This window comes from Psittacula echo (assembly GCF_963264785.1).
Source record: "Psittacula echo genome assembly, chromosome: 1".
NCBI classification, from domain to species: Eukaryota; Metazoa; Chordata; class Aves; order Psittaciformes; family Psittacidae; genus Psittacula; species Psittacula echo.
Window position 1 is genome coordinate 161,305,029 of NC_137735.1, and position 21,274 is coordinate 161,326,302.

Genomic DNA, 21,274 nt, shown 5'->3' on the forward strand with positions numbered 1-21,274 from the left:
TGATGGGTCACAGCCCTGGGCTTTTGTCCCTTCTACCTTGGGCAACCACACAGTGTTTCTGTGGTCCCTCCCAGCAGAAAGGATGGATGCTACAGGGGCTGAAGGCAGTTTTCCCTCTCTTACACTCTGTTTGTCCCAGCACTGATTTAAGAAACAGCCTCAGCAGGAGGAGGTCTTGCAGATGGAGATAATCCCCCCCCATACATTAGAAATGAGGGTAACCTGGCTGCTGCAGCTCAGACCCAGGGACTTGCTCTTTTAATCTAGGGAGAAGAGCAGTAACAGTGTGGGTGTAGGAAGTGGCATCTCACAGCCCCTCTTTAATCAGCATCCAAACAAAAGCCATTTGTTATCTCATACACAGCTCTCTGAGCATGCAGTGCTTGTAGCTGCTAACGTAAAAACTTCCAGCCTTTTTAAACATGCATGACGGAATCTCACACTTTTGACTCCTTCCTCCTCTCTGTGATTCCTTTGATACATTTTTCATTGCAAGGTATGCCCTGGGGAGCAAGGGGAAGAAGAATGATGTTGCTGCTACGGTCTGAAACTGGATCTAGTTCACTTCTTGTTGTTCTGGAAGGGTCTTTCTACACCTACACCCTATAGGGGAAGGCTTGGGGCAGTCCATCCTATAATCAACCTGTGAAGCACTGGGTGCGATTCAGCTGTAGCTATAGGATGCTGATGATGCTGGAGGGCCAGAGCATCCCCTGTGCTCTTGTACCATGGAGTAGATTGCTCTAGGTCAAGCCTTTATTTGACGGTGTCTCAGGACACAATATAGATGTTCAGTTTGACCATCAGTGCAACTTGCTGCACCACCTGCATTTTCCCATCCTTAATCACTTCTTCCCTAAGACTTAAAACCTGGTGTTGGGTATTTTGGTTTGTGGCTCCAAAGAGCAGGGTAACGGCTTTCCCAACATGTGATGCTCTTCTCCGTATGGGGGAAACCAGGTTAGGAATCAATAAAGCCTACACTTTTACACCACCCAAGTCCTGCAAGTGCCTTGAAGACAGGGACACCTTTGAGACCCAGGAGAGTTGATCTGATGAGGTCCAGACTCATTCAAACTGGGTTTGAATGGTCCCAACTTCAATCCTCAAAAGCTAAAGCAATTTTCATTGGTGTATCTCTACCAGCACAGTCCTGAGCTGTCAGATGCAGCTACACATCACCTAAATTCTCCATGTTATTGCATGTGCTTCTCACTCGGTGAAGGATATTCACTGGTGATTAGAGTTTGGAGTATCTGGCTGGAATAATTCAGCAGGGCATAACAGGAAAATCTTTCTTGAGTCTCTGCCTCCTTCCCTTGTCTTCAAAGCACAATCTAATTCCCATTTAGAAGGGGAAAACTCAAGTATTTTACAAACCATACACATATTTCTATAGGGATACATCGCTTAAGGGTGAAACATGGGACGACAGATACCTGCCAGAGTCAGAGAGTGGCAGGAGTCAACCCAGGGCTATCCCTCAACACTATGGATAGCAGCTGGTCTTTCAGGTAGTTACCCAAGTCTAGCTTTTCTTTTGTTCTCAATTCTTCCACGTTATTTATGCATTCTCTTGTCCAAGCCTGAAGCTCAGCACAGATGAGAAGGCTATTTCCACTTCCAGTCCTCTTTCACTTGACAAGTTCTTCATTACTTAATGGACACTATCTAAGGGCGGGTGTTTAGCATTAATCTCTATCATCATCCCCTCTGCATTGTGCTGGCAGCAGCAGGACACTCTTCATTACCACAGGATCTGGGGGCAGCGTGTTCCTGCTCATCAACAGCATTAACATGTTTTGTTTCAAAGTCTTTTTGTCACATTTAAAGGGTGCACAGCAGGTCTTGCATGCAAAAACACTCATTAAGGGTGGCCCACAAACAGGGCCTGAAAGCCACCAGCTCCTTCCGAAGCCTTGGCATCCTGATCCCACATAATTAACAACAGGAAAGGTGCACTTAATGCTCAGCTAACTTGAAATTATCAGCCTTCCTTTCTTGACTGAGAGGTCACATCTTACACTGCAGAGAGGCAAAGAAGAGAGGAAAGGAAAAAGAAATGAATCTCCGGTGACAAATGCACCAAGAGATGAAGTAACTTGACCAAGATCCCACAGAAAGATAACAGACTTTGCAGCCATCTCCATGTCAGACACATCAGCTTGTAAGTGGGGCGGTGATGCATGTGGACATGGTGATGTGGGGACACATCTGGGATGCTGTGTCGCACGAGGATGTAAGGTGCAGATCTCACCATGGTTCAGGGCATGCTCACCTGTGGCCCTGGCTCACCCTGCGGCCCTTGAGGCCCATCTGGTCCAGCGACTCCAGTCTTCCCAGGCCATCCCATTTGTCCTTTGAAGCCTCCCAAGCCAGGAACTCCCTTGGTCCCCTGAGAATCACCAACAGAGCAGTTCAAGCACAGCTGGTTACAGAGACAGGCCAGCCAAGTGTTACCCAAATACTTCCACGGCATGGGCAATAAGAGGAGACCACTTGTATCTTACTTTGTCTGCTATTGTTGTGCTATAAGCAGAGCACCAGTTTTATGGTAGAGATCACTTTAGCTTTGCTCTTCACCTTTACTTGTCCAGAAGGCACTTCATTGCTTGGTGAGACATGGGCACCCCCTCTCTGGGATGATGCTTAATGGTATCTAATGCCTAACTCTCCCTGCATGTGTAAGCAGAATCCTTTAGTCTGCAACCCCGGGAGAAACAGCGACTCCCAAGGAGGAGAATAGAAGTTACCATGAGCTGGCCTATGAATTTCCCAATCATCTGCACCACTGTGAATGGTACAGATGTATAGGAATGGAAAAGGCTCCCATTAACCGCAGCAGAAGGAAAGCCCTCTAGTCAACCCAACACCCAACCTTCAGCAGTGGCTGAAAGCAGATGCTTGTGGGAGAGGAGAAGAACAGGAGAGGGAGGGAGTGATATTACCCAGGAAATGACCTCCCAGCCTCCAACCATTCATAGCTCAGACACTCAGTAAGCTAGAAGTGTTGCTTGACAACAGAAGAACCCTTAGTGTTCAACACAGATGACTATTGTGGATTGACGACCAGAAGCCTTGTTATCAATAAAAGCAATTAAGATCCCAAATCAGATGGACACCAGATGTTGGAGCTGAATGAGAGAAGGGCCTAAGGGGCTGGAAAATGCCAGTACACTTGATGGAGGCTGCTGGGATTATTGTTTGGTTTTCTTTTTTAACTAAAACCCTATTTTTTCCATCCATGGAAAGGTATAAATTTTAGACTTGATCTTTTAGGGAAGAAAATGGAAAATTAAGCAATGCAGAGAAAGAATATTGGAGGGGGATGATCATGGTGGGGATTCCTCATGGAGCTGAGAGCAGAGCCCAGGAACAGGTCAGCTTGGAGACCTTTCCCACTACTGTGTCCGTGTGTCCAGCATTATCCAGCTTTTCTGCCCCACAGCATCCCAGGCACTCTTTACCCTGGGCATGGTGGTGTTGAATAAACTCCAACAACTACTCCCAAGAAGAGTTTGGATGGTTTTCCTCACATTAAGCAGGCTTCCTCCTGGGGTTTCATACATGGGCAGAAGGTGAGTTTAAGGAAACCTCCCCTCTCCTGCCCTTTCCACCTGCAGTCCCAGCCTTAATCATTGAGTCACAGAATAGTTTGGGTTGGAAGGGTCCTTTAATGCTCCAGCCAGTTGACATTTGACCACTGGAAAGGGTACCTATGATGCAGAAAGTGTATAACTTTGTTAACTCCACCTGATGGATGTGGGATTTATCCTTCTATAAATGGCAGCTTGATGCAGTCTGGTGAGCACTGACCTTTTCTCCTTTCTCTCCAGGAATCCCTGAGGCACCATCATCCCCTGATGCTCCCTGTTCACCCTGGAACGAGCCAAGATAAAATCATGGCCAATGTGGACTTGGCAAGGTTGCAAATTGCTGCATGAACCAGCTTTTCTTCAGATTACACTATTACGTAGTGAGCCTGTGCATTGATGGTACTCAAGGAAACAAAGAAATCACATTAAGAAGCTCCATGTGCAATGATGCCTGTGGAGCTTCAGGGATGGGGTGGATGAACACGGTTGAGTCTTGCAGAGGTGAGTGAAGGGGTCCCTACTTCAGTATCCAACATCTTCACTCAGATCCATGCTGGTTTATAGGAACAGATCCAGAATAACCCCATTTGTGCCCTTTGAAAGGAATTAGCACATTGCAGAGGTGGATTTGCAGCATTTGCAAAGCTTTTTGGAAACCTCTTACTTGTAGGATGCCTAATTTAGATACCTTTGGTCCATACGGTCCATCTGATCCTGGGATCCCTGGTTTTCCAGGACTGCCAGTTTCTCCCTGAGGATGAAACAGCAGAGGATGTGCTGTAAGCACAAACAACTCCTACAACATTGAGAAAACTGGCTCCAAAAAGCCAAGGTTAAGCACTAATTGAGGGGGAACAGGATGACACTCCTGGTAACAGAAACGTAAGTATAGGCAAAGCCTTACTTCAGACCAGTATAAATGCTAGACTGTCCCAGCTCTAAGCCCACATACATGAAAGTAGGTGGGAAACCCACTGAACAGTGCTTCATTTACCCAGTAGGCCAATGAAGGCAAATATTAATAACAGCAACAATAATAACACCACCACATCCCATCAGCTCAGCTATTAACAGCTCCCTTAGTTCTTATCAAGCTTTCCAAACCCCTTCATGAAAAGACCATTATCCCTGTTTATAGAGGAAGTTCTAATGATGCTGACAGCCAGAGTGATGTGCCCAGCACTGATTGCAAATTGAGTCCAGGCAGTTGCTAAGCCACAAGGCGGGAGGGGATTTGGGCAAGGTCTGGGTTTTTTTAGTCCAGATTATCATGAAGTTCCCTTCAAGCCTTGAAACCTCTCCATCCATTGCTGCCTGCTCTGCATGGCCATATCCCACCAAGTGGGACTTGTGCCAGAGTGAGGGTGGCTTCTTCATGCATAATGCTATCCTGAGATGAGTGGGAAACACTGCTGGAAGTCAAGCAGCCAAAGCAGGATGGAAAGCTGGGCTTAACTCACCTTAATGCCTTTGGCTCCGGGAGCTCCAATGTGTCCTGGAAGCCCTCGTAAGCCCTGAGGATAAAGCAGATCATAGGTGGTGATGTTCAGTCAAGGTGAGGGAAGGAGTGAGGGACTCCATGCGTACACAGGGTTAACTCCAATGTAGTTGCTACTATGGTCTGAAGTAGCAGACCACTTCTTGTTGTTCTGAAGGGTCTTTCTATACCTGCATCCCATAGGGAAGGCTTGGGGCAGTCCTTCCTATAATCACTCTGTCAGTGGTGCAGCACTGGGTGGGATTCAGCTGTAGCTACAAGATGCTGGATGATGCTCGAGGCCCAGGGCATCCCCTGTGTGCTTGCACCATGGAGCAGATTGCTCTAGGTCAAGCTGCAAGCTGTTCCTTTGCTCAAAGCATCCTTCCTCATCACCCTTCCTCATCAGCCTCACTGCAGCTTGGAGCTGCAGCTCTCCTCCCTGCTTGCCCAGACCTTGGCTTCACAGGATCATGGAATGGTTGACGTTGGAAGGAAGCTCTGGAGGACATCTCAGAATCATAGAATGGTTTGGGCTGGAAAGGACCTTAAGATCACTCAGTTCCAACCCCCCGCCATGGGCAGGAACACCTCACACTATCTTGTCCAACCCCCCTGCTCAAGCAGGGCCATCTAAAGCTGGTTGATGAGGACCATGTTCAGACAGCTTTTGATTATCTCCAGTGATAGAGATCTTACAGGATCTCACTCATCTCCTACCTTTGCTCCTTTCTGTCCCGTGTCACCAGTGGTCCCAGCATCACCTTTTCCTCCCTGCATAAAAAAAGAAGACAAACATACCATGCACAGCCTGAAAGGTAAAGGATACGGCCCTGGTGACAGCATCATCTTGCACTTACATTGTGCTTTTAATCATCAGAAGCAACTTGAAAATCAGCAGATGATTCTAGTAATGCAACCAGCTCTGTGGTGGGACAGGCAATGACCTTGCAGAAGATGGATGACTGCGCCAGTGCTGCTAGTGAAGTGGGACAAATGCTGTGATGAGTCTCCACAGGGTCTGTAGCTTACAATGGGTAACATTTAGACAATGACCCTTGAGGATCTGTGTGTTGGAGTGGATGTTACTGAGGTTTGGTAGCTGACGGAGTGGCTACAATCACAAGGACCTGCACTATGGAGATGCTAAGATGGTCTCACTCAGCAATTCTGTTGGTCACTGCCTGTGGAAATACAGGCTGTCACTCAGAGCCTGGATCCTTCAGGCACTACCTGAATGATCTAGAGGATGCTCATTACTTTCAGTGAGGTCTTTCTTTCCTGCTCCCTCCCAAAATCTTCTACTGTTTCCTTCTCCCTCATGGGAAAACAAAGGAGAAGAACACCAGCAGATTTCAGCTTGTTTCCAGAAAGTGAAGGCATGTTCCCACCAGGAATCCCTTTGGAGATGTGCTTTCAGTAATAAGGGGGCTAAGTCCCATCCATGTGCAGGAACTTATCTGGGGACAGGCGAGGCCTTCTGTTGTGAGAAAGAGCCAGCTCTTCCATAAGGGCTTTAGCAAATGATTGCTTTGCTCACTGCCCCCTGCATCAGGCAGGTCAGCATCGAGGAGAACTGGACCTGGTACATGAAGGAACTCGGAATTTAGGCCTTGGTAAGTACACAAACGAAAACTCATGCTGGAAAACATGGGAAAACTTAAAAGTCTATTGCTAGAGACATGGATTTTCTGTTGGCATCCAGAGAATGGTTCCTCCTAAACATCAGGCCAGGATGTGCACTAGATACTTCTCCAGGATGTTTAGGGAGTGATTTCAGCTCTGTTTGGAAAGACCCTGAGCAAGAACTTGACTCCAGTATTGAGGCACACAGGGTATGGAGGGAGAAATGAACCTGGATTCAAGAAAGGCACAGAGCCTCTTTCTGCCTCCCAAATGAACCACATCCTTCCCTGCTACTCACCGGCTTCCCCTTCTGCCCCTGAAGACCTCTGTCACCTTTGGCTCCCTTGTGTCCGTTGTGCCCATTAAGACCTGCTGCACCCTGCCAGGAAGAGGAGAGAAACACATTTTGTGTTAGCTCTTGCAGGGAAGGTGGCTGAGGAGAGTCATCAGGATGGAGACTCAACAGCCTGGGTTGCATGTTCCTGCAGTCAGAGGTCAGAAGCTACCTTAATACCTTAATACTAACACTTAATACTAGCACCAAGACTTGAGGCTGGGATTTAGCACCCATTCCTCACAAGCTTGTAAGCCACTAGCAAACGCAACCTGTGAATTGATATAATTACAGCTTGGGAAACAGAGGCATGTAGCAGCTAAAGTCCTGGGCCAAGAGCATTTAGGTGGTGATGGCTTTGGACCCGAGGGAAGCAACACTGGGTGGTGAAATCTGGTTTGGTGAATGAGGGACCCAAGCATGATGTTGCTCACAGCTGCAGTTGAGAGATCTCCCATGTGGGGAGCTGAGAGCCCAAAGAGAGATCTTCACCCAGCCCAGACATCGGAGCCACATCCAGCACTGGGGCCTCTTTGCAAGGGGTCTCCTACTGCTTTCGTAGCAAATGGAAAGCTACTGGAAATGCCCTTTTTGTTTCTACAAGGTTCCCACAGTTTACTCATCCATTCTGGCCAATTCTGATGGCAGTTTTCAGAGCCTGGATGTGAGATGAAATTGGATTTATCCCCACTTAAGACACTGATTGCACAGGGCTGTGCTCATTCAGAGAATGAATTGGCTGCTTAAGCAGATCGGGAGATGAACAAGTGACGTTCTCCACTTGGGATTCATTTGCAGCTGGTTGTTGAAAGGAAACACATTTATTACCCAAAAATACAGTAAAAAAAAATCAGCCACCAGATTTGTGCATCAAATTGCTCCTCCTTTTAGTGACAAATGGACACTTCAAACACAACCACAGTGACAAGCAAACATCCCAGAGACACCCGGGTGGGATGCTGCTGTACCTGACCACAAGGACAGATCCATTACCTTCTCATTCCCAGGTATAAAAGTCCACGTTCCTCAAGCTCTGCCTACACTATCAGGCACAAACATCTTGTGCAAGCTTTTTATTTACCGGTAACTATTTATTCACATGATCAATATATTGTTCCATCTGAGGAAGTAAATGGACCATAAAACCCCAGCTAACCAGAGTTTCTCTGTTTGCTAGGAAGGTAATAAACCTTTTGGTTTGATGGTTAAACCTCACCAGCCCAAGATACCTTCAAGTGCCTTGTGGTTTTGAGATAGCTGTGAACTGGGTACAGATCCATCTGGCCAGGGATTTATACACCTGTATGCAAGGGGATGGGCTAAAAAGCTTATTCTTGAGCACTGCTTGATCCTGAAGGAACCTGACACTAAATAGATCTTTCCAAATTTGCTTTAATATTTCTCTAGGTTACCCTTAGTGTCTTGTGGAGAAGAAAAACAAGGAAAGGAAAGACATTTCCCTGTTTTCCTGTGCTTACTGTGAAAAGGTCTCTCCTTTCCTTGTTTTCCTGTGCTTCTTTATCTGCGTGTGTCCAACTCTTTCTGTCTGCCTTAGATCATGAGAGGCTTCTTCCCTGCTCTTGACCTGAAAGGAGCTCAAATGGCTTTAGGAAGAGTTAAACTCACAACATGTGCTGGTAGGCTGAAAGGCAACTGGGTCTAAGCCATACCTATTTGGTCCAGTAATCATAAACAAGTTTTTGACCTGGGTCTTATCTTGCTGTAGGTGGACTCCTACTCATCATGGGCTGAAAAGACATAGTCATATGGACTAGAAGGTTTATAACACGGATTGGACATGACAGCAGGTCCATCCCCACTTCATCTTGGGGGGGAAGCAGGTCAGAGGGGTGATGCTTTTCAAGACCATCTGTACCAAGGACAAGAAAAAGATGGAATAGAGGGAAAAAAGACAGAGGAAGAGGAAAACATTTGAGACCAAGCAAGGGAAAGAAGCTGAATGAAGAATTGTTCCCTCCGATTTACATCCCATGTTCTGCTGGGCAATAAAGCTCGTCAAATGGTAGTTTAAAGGCAATTACTGGAGTACTGGAAATGGCTCTTGCTATTTGGTTCTGTCATTAAAGTGTTGCTTGGAACAGACTTCATTTAACTGCAGAGGCACCAGGTACCACGAAGGCAGAGCAACGCAGAGGCTTAGTCATAAGTGCTGAGCGTTGCCTGTTGACGCAAAGATGTCTTGGAGCAGATGAGGATCAATGCTTCCAGGCACAAATTCCTGAGAAGCTTTGGGCTGGAGCCAGGGAGGAGCCTGCCTTGTCTCCAGGCTCCTTGCTTCCACTCAGATGAACAAGCTGGGGAATTAGCTGGGACACCCTGGGAAAGTGGGAAACTCATCAGCAGAAACATCACCTCCAGGCATGCCCCGAAAGGATCAATCTGTTTGAAGATGCACATCAAAGGACTAATGCGTTCCCAAACCCTGGTGTAGGCTGCAACCTCTGCTTAAAGGTTTCCCACCTCCTGGGCCTCAGTGCTCAATATTTGATGGGATGATGCATATGAATTAGCTGGGAGTCTCAACCTCAGAGTTTCATCTGTGTTTTTATCTCTTCCCTGCTGTGCCTTTTGTCTAGAACTGTCCTGTTCACAATTATGTGATGCAGTTCTGAGCATCCTCCCCCCAGAATCCTTTCCTGATGTCACTGGCCCTCACAGCCACAATGAGCATTCATTCTCAGGCACTACATCTCAGAGATGGATCAGCCTGTTACCCTCCTGCAAAGACTCCAAGGTATCCTGGGCAGAGATTCCACAAGATCTGGCTGACAAACCTCTCTTTGGCCAGCCTGGACTCATTAGAAGTGCTCAGGAGGCATCAAGACACCCTCCCAGGGCAATAACTTCTTAGGAGATGGCTTTTTCCACTTTTGAGTGGCCAAATGCACCTCTTGTCAAGTGTGGGGCAGAACCCCACTCTGCACCTTTCCTCTCCTCTGTCTCCAAACAGCCCACTGCTCAGCAGGCAGGAGAACTGGGACACCATATGGGTTCACCCAAGTTTCTGTGCACATGATAGAAGGAGATAGACCTTTATTACTGGTACCTTTCAGATTTGTTTATCCACCGTTCTTACCTGTATCTAGAGGTTACAGAATCACAGAATGGTTTCAATGGATCATCCAGTTCCAGCCCCCTGCCGTGGGCTGGGATACCTCAAGGTCTTATGCTGTTAATATCTGTTGTAAAGTTACGGTTATAGCCATTCTCACACCTACCATACTCTGGGTTATAGGGCCTTGATTATCACTTACTTAGTTTCAGACCCTTCAGAGTGCTGTCTGGTTTTCACTGCAGCAGCCACAGGCTGCTGGCCAAATACAGAGGCCAGCTCACAGGAGGAGGTGAAGATCATCTCTGAGCTCCAGTTTGTACACCTAATGAGGAGGACTGCAAACCAGGATGGGGAGGGCCAAGAAACACTGGTAACTGTAGACCCAGGAAACCCAAAATAGGGAATAATGGCAAGAGAGGGGGACTGGGGTACTGCTTCAGGGAGAAGAATAGGTTAATCTGCTTGTATATTAATCCACAAAGCATGGGAAATAAAGAAGAGGAGCTGGAAACCTTAATATCTGATCAAGATGATGATTTAATAGGCATAAACCAGATTACAACATCAATATAAAAGCATGGCAGGAAGGTCATTGTAAAATAGTGCAGTGCTTTTAGAAAGGAGGAAAAAGGAGGAGGAGGTGTCTTGAATATCAAGAATACACTTATGTGCTGTGAGGTCCAGTTGTAAAGTCAACTAGATCTATTGTAATGGTTACAGGGAGAAAACACAAATGCTGTCAGCTTGGTTGGGAACTCCTATAGATCACCAAATCAAAAGAGTAACTGGATGAGACTTTCTACAAGCTGGTTAAATTACTTAGGGGGAATTCAACAGGACAGAAAGGGACCAGCAAATGTTTGCAGTGAGTTGGTGGCAATTTGTGGATATAAAAGAGGGAATCAGTGGGACTCAAAGGAAAATGAGAGCTGCTACCCCATTACCTTTATGACTTCGCATAGGACAGATTTGGTGTAGGTAGATTGGATCAAATAGTGTTTGTCTCCAAGAAAATGGGAGAAGAGGACTTGGGGAATGATACATGAGAGAGCTGAGATCTGCAGAATAACTTGGGGAAAAAATAATCAAAGTATTTAGAAGATAAAGTGAGACATCCGTTTGTGAAGAACGAGTCACATCAGGATGTTGCATCCTAACACAGGTTTCTGAAACAGATGATGTGAATCATGCACTAAGAGTACCCTAAAGCTGTCAATAAACCAAGTCTGAGCAGTGAACAGAGCAGACATCAGATGAGTTTCACCCAGGATGTCGTATATCACAGCTCTTCCGACAAGGCCCCAACAGCTCTGATCTGACCTTTGCCATTTTAGAAATGCAATGAAGGACCAAACCCAAGCTCTATTATCTCATCTAGCTCCAAGTGCAGCACCGACAGCATCAACCTACACCAGCAGCATCCCATAATATTTCCAGAAGAAAGATTACTTGGATTTCCTCAAATACTGGCTGACAAGATACCACTTTCTGGTAGTTAACTGTGGTACATGTCAATGCATGTGGGTGCTGGTAGAAAACAGCACATCAAAGAATCAATCCCAGACTGGTTTGGGTTGGAAGGGACCTTGCAGCTCATCCAGTTCCAACCCCTGCCATGGGCAGGGACACCTTCCACTAAAGCAGCTTGCTCCAAGCCCCTGTGTCCAACCTGGCCTTGAACACTGCCAGGGATGGGGCAGCCACAGCTTCTCTGGGCACCCTGGGCCAGCGCCTCAGCACCCTCACAGGGAAGAGCTTCTGCCTAAGAGCTCATCTCAGTCTCCCCTCTGGCAGGTTAAAGCCATTCCCCTTGTTCTATCACTAAATATCTTTGGATTACGGATTCCCCCTGTGCTTCCTTTCCACTCAGCAGCCTCAACAAATGCCTTTGCTCTACTCCTGCACTACTACTGGTTGTCACCTATGGATTCAGATGTTCCCTACAGAGCAATTTCAGTGCAATGCCTACGTGCAGTGATGCCAGATGCTGAGGTCTTACAGCACTCTGCAAAATGCGGATTGCAATTAGGCAGGGGTTGAAATACTTAATGGAATGAGGGCTTTTTAATCAGTAACAATTGCCAGTCTGCATTATGGGCTTCTAAATAGTTACACAGCCATGAGCAGCAATCAGTGGGCAGCACTGAAGGGCTGTGGACTTCCACAGCAACAGATAGTTGCCAAGAATCCCCCACTCAAACACGAAGAGGCATAACTGGGGAATAGAAAACACTGATATTTCTTATTGCAACCAAGCAATTGTATAGACTCCTATTTTCATGGTCTGAGAAAAAGTCCCAGTTACTTTCTGGTGTTCCCTCCCCTCCTATTCCTTCCTTTCCCAGACAAAAAGAAATGGGGGGGGGGGGAACTTTCTTCACTTTGGACAAGCTTGGGAACCATTTGTTCACTTCCAGGTGAAATGGTGAAGTTCAAAGGCATGTGAACACTTCTGAAACCCAAAATTGCTTTGCTTTTTGTTTTCCCAATTGAAATGTATCATGAAATAAGGTGAACTCACAGATTATCCAGATCCTTCAACATAACTGTTCCCTCTGGCCAGCAACATGCACCCACTGAGAATAGCCACTTCTAATTCAGTCTCTTAAGGACATACACATTTCTCATTGGATATACAGCCTATAGTAGCAATTCTAAAGCTATCTGAACATGAAACATCATGTGCTCGTGTCTGGCAATGCCCCTAACACACTAAAGGCATTACAAATAGTAAATAAACGCATATTTCATGCATTCCTTAATGCAAAATGCAACACCTATTAAAGCATACCTCTGGCTGTGGTACCCCATGCCCACGGCTGGTTTCCCACCAAAGCCTCTTTGAACGTGGGCTTCGTGGAGCAGCATCAAGTCATTATCACCTCCTCCCGCCCTGTGACCCACACACACGGTGGTGTGGAGAAGACCAGCAATGAAAAGGCAGAGAGAGAAACATGCTCCAACTCACAGCAGAGCCTGGCAAGCCTGGTTCTCCTGGCTCCCCCTGGAAGGAAAGTGGAGATGAGTTACCATGGCAAAGAGCTGCATTTCCTCTGGAAATGGGGATTGCTGTGGGAGATACCTACAGCTGTGAAAGAGGGGCAACGGGACCTTTGGGGACCCTTCTGCAGGAGCAACTGAAGGAGGGGACAAGTGGAATAACCCAAACATCTCATCTGGGCAACTGAATGGAGCCCTACATCTCTGTTGACTATAACTGGGGCTTGGACAGCACTTCACACCTCACACCTGGATATTGACATTTCATTGGGTCATTATGCCCATTTTAGCCCAGGAAAGCTGCCAGAGCATGCTGCTGCTTTACACAATGGGAGATATCTCTAGGGCTCTCCTGGAAAAGGGCAGCTACTTCTGCTCTCTGGTAGCCCCATAACACTTGGAGAGGGAATGTAGATGTATATTCTGCAGTAAAATTGTGGTGGTATCTTACCCATCAGTTCTTGTGTGATTTTACCTATCAATTCTTGGGGGGATACCTTAGCACTGTACTCACCTTCTGTCCCACTGGTCCTCTTGCTCCAAAAAGCCCCATCACTCCCTTGGAGCCAGCTTCACCCTTGACTCCCTAAAATTTAAAATCTTTGTCAAACACATATTGAATACATTTGTTTCCCCTCAAGAGAGGCCAGAAGAAGAACCCGGGGAGATGATAGAGAGGATGACAAAAAGCATTGCATCTATAGAAGACTTCAGCCCCGGGGAGCCCAAAGGTCTGCATTGCAGCCACTGCTGGGGAAGGAAGCTACCAGCTTGGCAGAAACCTCAGTGAATTGTCCTGTAAGAAAGTTGGAGCCCAGAAATGGGCATTGAAGAAAAACAAGCAGAAAAGGGTATCAAAGTCTCTGGGTGAGCTGCTTCCCTTAAAACACTCAGGTACAAGACCCTGCTGGACTTACTGGTGGTGGAGATACTACTCTGGGGCTCTGTCAAAGTCACTCAGATATTTGGCTAAGAGATGTTCTTGCTTTAAGAGATAGAATCATAGAGTTATAGAAAGGTTTAGGTTGGAAGGCACCTTAAAGCTCCTCCAGCTCCAACCCCCTGCCATGGGCAGGGACACCTTCCACTAGAGCAGGTTGCTCCAAGCCCCTGTGTCCAACCTGGCCTTGAACACTGCCAGGGATGGGGCAGCCACAGCTTCTCTGGGCACCCTGTGCCAGCGCCTCAGCACCCTCACAGGGAAGAGCTTCTGCCTTATCTTCAACCTGAACTTCCCCTGTTTCAGTTTGAACCCATCACCCCTTGTCCTATCACTACAGTCCCTGATGAAGAGTCCCTCTCCAGCATCCTTGTAGCCCCCTTCAGACACTGGAAGCTGCTCTGAGTCTCCACGCAGCTTCTCTTCTCCAGGCTGAACAGCCCCCGTCTTCTTGGATGATCATGTAGTATTTTCTTATTAGAAAGCAAACTGACAGATACCATGCATGGGCTTTCACCTGACTTAAAAAAACAAGTACCCCCCTGCCATGGGAACATCTCTATGGGTTTCCTTTAAGGTAGCTGCGGACCTGATCAGTGCAATCAGTTGAGGCAAGAACATGAGCTGCCTTTTCACACGGGAGATGCCCACACTGGGTCACACAATTCCCACCCAGAACTACACTGATTATACAGGTCCCCATGGGAAACAGAATCACAGAATCAATTGGGTTGGAAAAGCCCTTTAAGCTCATCCGCTCCAACCGTTCCCAGCACTGCCAAGGCCACCACTAACCCATGGCACTGAGGCCTCGTCTCCACGGTGTGTGAACACTTGCAGGGACGGTGCCTGCAGCCCTGCCCTGGGCAGCCTGTGCCAATGCCTGAGCACCCTTTGGGGAAGGAATTGTTCCTCAGCTCCATCTAAACCTGCCCTGGTGCAGCTTGAGGCCGGTTCCTCTTGTCCCATCCCTTGTTCCTTGGGAGCAGAGCCCAGCCCCTCCTGGCTCCATCCTCCTGTCAGGCAGTTGTAGGGAGCCATCAGGTCCCCCCTGAGCCTTCTCTTCTCCAGACTGAACCCCCCAGGTCCCTCAGCCGTTCCCCATCACACTTGGGCTCCAGGCCCTCCAGGAGCTGGATGTCCAGCTCAGATAGGGATGCTGCTGTTGTAGATACTTGTATTTATTCAGTAGAGTCCCCATCCTGGGTCAGGCTTCTGGAGCAAAAAGCATTAAAGTAATAGGAAAATAGGTATGATTAGTACATGGAGATTTAATCTGTGACTCAGTCTGAGAGTGGGAGAGTTACGTGATTCCTTCCAGCATCACGGTGATGGGTTGAGACCTCAAAGAGCAAAAGCAGATGGAGGAGCGGGCAACTTGCTCTGCCAGCACCCAGGGGACAGTTCTACGTGAAGAAGAATGGAACAGAGGAGCCAACCAAGCCTTAATGCCACCAGAGTTGCAGGGTTTGAAGCAGCACAGCCAGCTTGTGGAAGGAGAGGGAGATGTGGGACTCATACAGTGCTGCAGTAATTGAATGGTCACCACATCTGTACTGCAGATGTGGTCCCAAAACTTGCCACTTGCTAAACTGGAAGTGTATCACATTCCCAAGCTCCAGCCCAGCATTCTCCTCTCCCTTTCTTTGATAAGAGATTGTGAGTGTGTCCTTGCACTGTGTTTCCCAGCAGGCACAAGGGGAGGATGCAGAGCCACCCCACCACCAGTGACCTTGTGCTGTGTTTCTCAGTTGCATTGGGAGGTTCATACCTTTTCTCCTACAGGCCCATCTTCTCCCTTCTCTCCTTTGTCTCCATCAAAACCTGGCAGGCCCTGTTCCCCCTGAAAGGTAAGACAGGAATTAGTGAATGGTGCCTCTCCCCTGGAAGGACTCAAGTGCTACTTCTCAGTGCTTATCTCAAGCTGTGCTTGATGCTGATGCCAACAGTGGGGAAGGTACAACTTAAATAGTCAATAAAAGCCAAACTTACAGGATCTCCTTTACTGCCTTTGTAGCCCTGGGGTCCAAAAATAGTCATGGGCTCACCCTAGAGAAAGGAGACACAGGGAGATGTAGACACCCGGTGATACATGAACTCATGGGTCCCACTAGATGGAACTGCCTTTGCTATGATGGGCAAAATGGTCATTAAAATATCTGGAATGGGTGAGCACTTCCTAAACTATGGTCCCTATGCTGGGAAAGGCACGTGTGCTCCACAGTTGTCCTTAACTAAAAGCTGGATGATGACTTGCACAGAAAACAAGTCCTGAGGTTTGACAGTGACCTCTTGCTCCAAAAACTGTTGGGGTCCAGTGGCATTACCCCAGTCTAAATGTCATGGCTGGAAATTGAGCTGTGCATGGCACGACCCTGAGGCTCAGTTCCTGATCTGAGGCTGTCAGTGGCAGATGGACTCATATCTGACATGGTGGCTTGGCTTTGTTGTCACTGTGTCACTCAGGATGTCAAGGATGTCATCGTCTCCCAGGTGTTGGAGCTGGCCATAGCCAGGATGGTGAAGGGGTCTACTCATGGTGTCCTGATTTATAGATACACAGTTGGAGCTAAGGAACAAGACTGGCACTTAGGCTACCCTTCAGAGGTAGGTTTTGGAGGGTCAGACCCCAAACTGTCATCCAGTAGCTACGGGCATACAGTAACCCCATGGACACATCATTGCCAAGTCTATTTATCAGCCCAGCAGCTGAGGAGGGACATTCTGCTCCTCAGAGAGTGAAGACAAGGCTACTCCTATGCAAGAAATGGTTGTGTCTCCAAAGTGGTGATGCTGCCTATAGTACAGAGGGAAAACGGCTGAAGCCACCTTCTGATGGGCAACTGTAGCCCATTTGGTTCTCTTTACACCAGCTTTCTTCAGTGTTGCAAGCATCCCCATTCAGGGTGACAGTGCCTTGCTGCTGGTGTCTTAACAATCACAAAACAACCAATATTCCCCAGACTTAGACAATCTCTTGCAGTTTATTCAAGCATCACCATAGGATCCTGACCAAATTCTGGCTTAATATACTCTCCTGCCTCCCTGCTCAGGAGGGTCTTTAAGGACACAGGAATGGGTTCAATCAATTTTGAGAACAAAAAGGAGAATAAAGACCCTGTAGATCCAATACATAGCACAGGGCCTGGGTTTCACAGTTACTCCTGTATTGATCAAGGGAGAAGTAGAAAGAAAGTTAAGCTGCAATCATGTGGAACAAACCCAAGCCAGTTATTCCCCCCTTTTCCTGTTCTGTCTTGTACTCCACTTTATCTTTTATTAACCATTCTTTGAAAACTGCATTAAACATTCCTGCAGCTTGCAAAGTGTTTTGGGGCATCTTCATGAAGCAAATTAAGAATTGATTCATCTCTAGAGCAAGTCCCCTTTCGCAAGTAACTTCCTCTGAGACAAATGGGCCTTAATCATTTCATACTGCATGACTCAAAGGCAGAATCGTCATGTAGGGTTTCTAAACCTCATTTTCTAAGCAGCCATTGCAGCCAGAAAGGAAGTTAACAAAACACTGGGCAGGAGTTCAGCAGTTTCTCTGCATTATCCAGAAGTGCTCAGGGAGTTATTTCCACATTACCTGCTATGAGCCAGCTCAGGCTGTTTAAGATCGCTAGATGCTTTGGGTGAGCTGCTTATACCAGAATCAGTGGCAATTTTCTTTCTCCATTAATTCACAGGAAACCTTTTTGTGTCTCAGCAAAGAGTGGCCAAAATTACTTTATTTTTTCCTGTTTTTTGTAGGATCCCACCAAAACTCAAGCTCAATCCAGAGCGTTCAGTGGAAGGATGGGATTAATGAAGTGAGTTGAAACTGGAGACTTGAAAAGGAGTGGGGCGTCTATGTGTTGTGTTCTGCTACCTACATGGGTGTACAATGTAGAGAGGATGGATCATAGAATCATGGAATGGTTTGTGTTGGAAGGCACCTTAAAGCTCATCCAGTTCCAACCTCCTGCCACAGACAGGGACACCTTCCACTGGAGCAGCTTGCTCCAAGCCCCTGTGTCCAACCTGGCCTTGAACACTGCCAGGGATGGGGCAGCCACAGCTTCTCTGGGCACTCTTTGGAAGTACCTCAGCACCCTCACAGGGAAGAGCTTCTGCCTTATATTGAACCTAAATCTCCCCTGTTTCCATTTGAATCCATCACCCCTTGTCCTATCACTACAGTCCCTGATGAAGAGCCCCTCTCCAGCAATCTTGTAGCCTCCTTCAGACACTGGAAGCTGCTCTGAGGTCTCCATTCAGCTTCTCTTCTCTAGGTTCTTCTTGGAGGCACACAATGAAAGGACAAGTTGCAACAAGGGAAAATCCTAATAAAAGGAAAATCATCTTCACGCTAGAGCTGGCCAGATGCTGAGAAGGGACACACAGAAGCACACATGAGTCCCTGAGCCTCAAATCCTGAAGATATCATTGCCAATCAGATCTTGATCCAGGCACATGATGGCACTGCACACAACACCATGGATGGAATGTGAAAATCAGTAGAAATAAGTAGAAAGTCCTCTTCAATGAAGGGCATTTGCACCCCATCACCTAGGAACCTTGCTCAGTGCTCTACGATAGGTGGGCTATGCTCACCCACATGTAATGATATGAATACCTGTAAAACCACTAAGACCCCAGATATCCATCCCTGGCAGTGTTCAAGGCCAGGTTGGACACAGGGGCTTGGAGCAAGCTGCTCTAGTGGAAGGTGTCCCTGCCCGTGTAGGGGTTGGAGCTGGAGGAGCTTTAAGGTCCCTTCCAACCCAAACCAGTCTGGGATTCTATGGTATTTGAAAACAGATATATTATTTACTATTTACGTCTTTATCTTCTATGATGTCTGACTCGTTTAAATAACTGCTCACTGTCCACCTGATCACTGGTAACTATAAGATCCTGAATAAAAACCTTTTACCCCATCTGTCCCAGAAAGTCACAATCTGGAATGTTCTTACTCTTTCTCCCTTGGGTCCCAGAAGTCCCCGATCACCCTGAACACAGGAAAGAAAAGAAGACAGTGAGTTACTCCCTTTATCACACCTTTATCCCTTAACACAACTCTTCTTGTGTTGCTCAGTCCACTAATTCACACTCCAAGCCACTAAGCTCTATCTATGCTGGAAGACAGCTCCTCTGGGTACTCTACATCCATACAACTAGAATCTGTTGCATTGACAACAAATAAAGACCCAGAAAACTGAAGTGATTTGGCTGACTTTATGCTCAACACATCTACAATGTAGAGCTGTTGCTGGATTTCAACCTCCCAATGGGATCTAGCACTTCCATGCTGCAGGCATGTTCATACAATACATCTAGGGTGGGATAGCATCCTATATAATACAGGATTTCCCACATTTCAACCTCAGATCTGGCATGCTTCACTGTAAGTGTATGGAATAGTAACTTCCTGGAAGTTTCTTATAATCCCTTACATTTGGGATGCAGTTCTCAGTACTGCACTTTCCATGGGTTGCAAGTGGGATGCAGCAGGAGACCAAGGAGACTCCCACTCATCGGTGAGAATGAAAGGTTATGTGTTGCCTGTTGGGCACTCATTGTTCTCTCTAGCCCTCTTCCGCCAACCCTTTACATTTTGGGATTAACCAGATTATACCTGGGGTCACCTTCTGCCCAAACCCCCAAACTTCCATCCAAAACTACCTAGTCATGCATAAAGACAGCATGTGCCTCATTTCAGCCCAGCCATTACTGGGGGCTGCTAATGTCACTGCACACATGAAATGCCTGGATTATCCCCACTCATTTAACAGGGGCATCATCAGTGTGTGCTGCTGCAGATAAAGGCTCCCACAATGGTGCCTTACTCCAAGGCACTGTGTAGATAAGATGACTCTTACTTACTCTTTCACCTTTTGGACCCTGGAAGCCTTTAAGACCCTGCAGGAACATAAAAGAATGTGAAGATAAATGCTAGCATGGGGAAGGTGTTAGGAAAGAGCAGACAACACTCAAAGGCAGAGCTGCTCCAAGGATGGGCTCCACCATGGAGAAGCTACTGGTAGGATCAGCACAGGAGCCTCTACTCTCCTTAGGCTGTTTTCTCTATTGGAGTGAATCTGTTATTACGAACAGGATGGGCTTTTATGAAATTCCTCACAAGACCAAGGGTGGTTCCAGTACCAGGTTTCACTCCAGGATCTCATCCCTGAAGGGCTGATTCTCATCTGGGGATCCCCATAACCTCCACCTGGAAGAGCCCTCTGGGAGCAACCCTTCCCTTATGGTGCCTGAGAGGTGGAGGCTGCCTCTGTTAATGTTAAAGGTATGAAAATCACAATATGTGGCTTGCAAAATCATTGAATCATAGTCATGGAGTGGTTTGGGTTGGAAGGGACCTTAAAGCTCATCCAGTTCCAACCCCTGCCACGGGCAGGGACACCTTCCACTAGAGCAGCTTGCTCCAAGCCCGTGTCCAACCTGGCCTTGAACGCTGCCAGGGATGGGGCAGCCACAGCTTCTCTGGGCACCCTGTGCCAGCGCCTCAGCACCCTCACAGGGAAGTGCTGAGACAGACACTGGAAGCTGCTCTGAGGTCTCCACGCAGCTTCTCTTCTCCAGGCTCAACAGCCCCAATGTTCTCAGCCTGTCTCCATACGGGAGCTGCTGCAGCCCCTGATAATCCTCGTGGCCTCCTCTGGACTTGCTCCAACAGCTCCATGTCCTTCTTATGTTGAGGACAACAGAAATCCCCCCTTTATTCTATTTTACCACTCACCATTACACCAGGAGGACCCCGGATTCCCACGATGCCTTCATCACCCTGTTAGGATGGAGAAGGGTAGTGATGGACATCAGCAAAAAGAAATGCAACACACACAGTCCCAACTCTGCAAACCATCCCACTGGGGATGACACGAATGAAGCAGAAGCTGAGACCCTCAAAGGAGTTGTCCAGCCTCTGCGCTTATATCTCCATCAGGATTAGGAGCCACAATGCTCTTCTGGATCTGGATCAAAGAGCCTAAAGGGCTTGAGATCAGCCATGTATCACTGCAGGTAGACACTGCAGTGTTTAGAGAATAATGCTTTGGTCAGGTTGAAGCTTCAAGCTTCAGCTTCTCCTCAGCCCCTGAGGGAAACAGGCATTTGTGAGATAATCTGCATCTGATTTGGCATGATGTAAACCACTCCAAAAAGGTGTTGGTATAGAGAGGCCCTGGTAGGACCAGCTCAGAAGAAGCCATTTGAAGCTGGA

The 21,274-nt window shown here is 47.3% G+C and overlaps 1 protein-coding gene across 1 annotated transcript in view; it reads right to left on the reverse strand.

Annotated features, from left to right (window-relative positions):
* The window catches only part of LOC308217469 (uncharacterized protein), a gene marked incomplete at both ends in the record, with an annotated part of 110,006 nt that overhangs the window by 23,103 nt on the left and 65,629 nt on the right, over nucleotides 1-21,274 (reverse strand). The window contains 13 exon segments of the mRNA XM_080610542.1: nucleotides 2,279-2,395; nucleotides 3,817-3,879; nucleotides 4,285-4,347; nucleotides 5,057-5,110; nucleotides 5,794-5,847; nucleotides 6,998-7,078; nucleotides 13,078-13,113; nucleotides 13,624-13,695; nucleotides 15,821-15,892; nucleotides 16,042-16,098; nucleotides 19,011-19,046; nucleotides 19,921-19,956; nucleotides 20,795-20,839. Of these exon segments, the coding sequence (XP_080466668.1) occupies nucleotides 2,279-2,395; nucleotides 3,817-3,879; nucleotides 4,285-4,347; nucleotides 5,057-5,110; nucleotides 5,794-5,847; nucleotides 6,998-7,078; nucleotides 13,078-13,113; nucleotides 13,624-13,695; nucleotides 15,821-15,892; nucleotides 16,042-16,098; nucleotides 19,011-19,046; nucleotides 19,921-19,956; nucleotides 20,795-20,839 (786 nt within the window).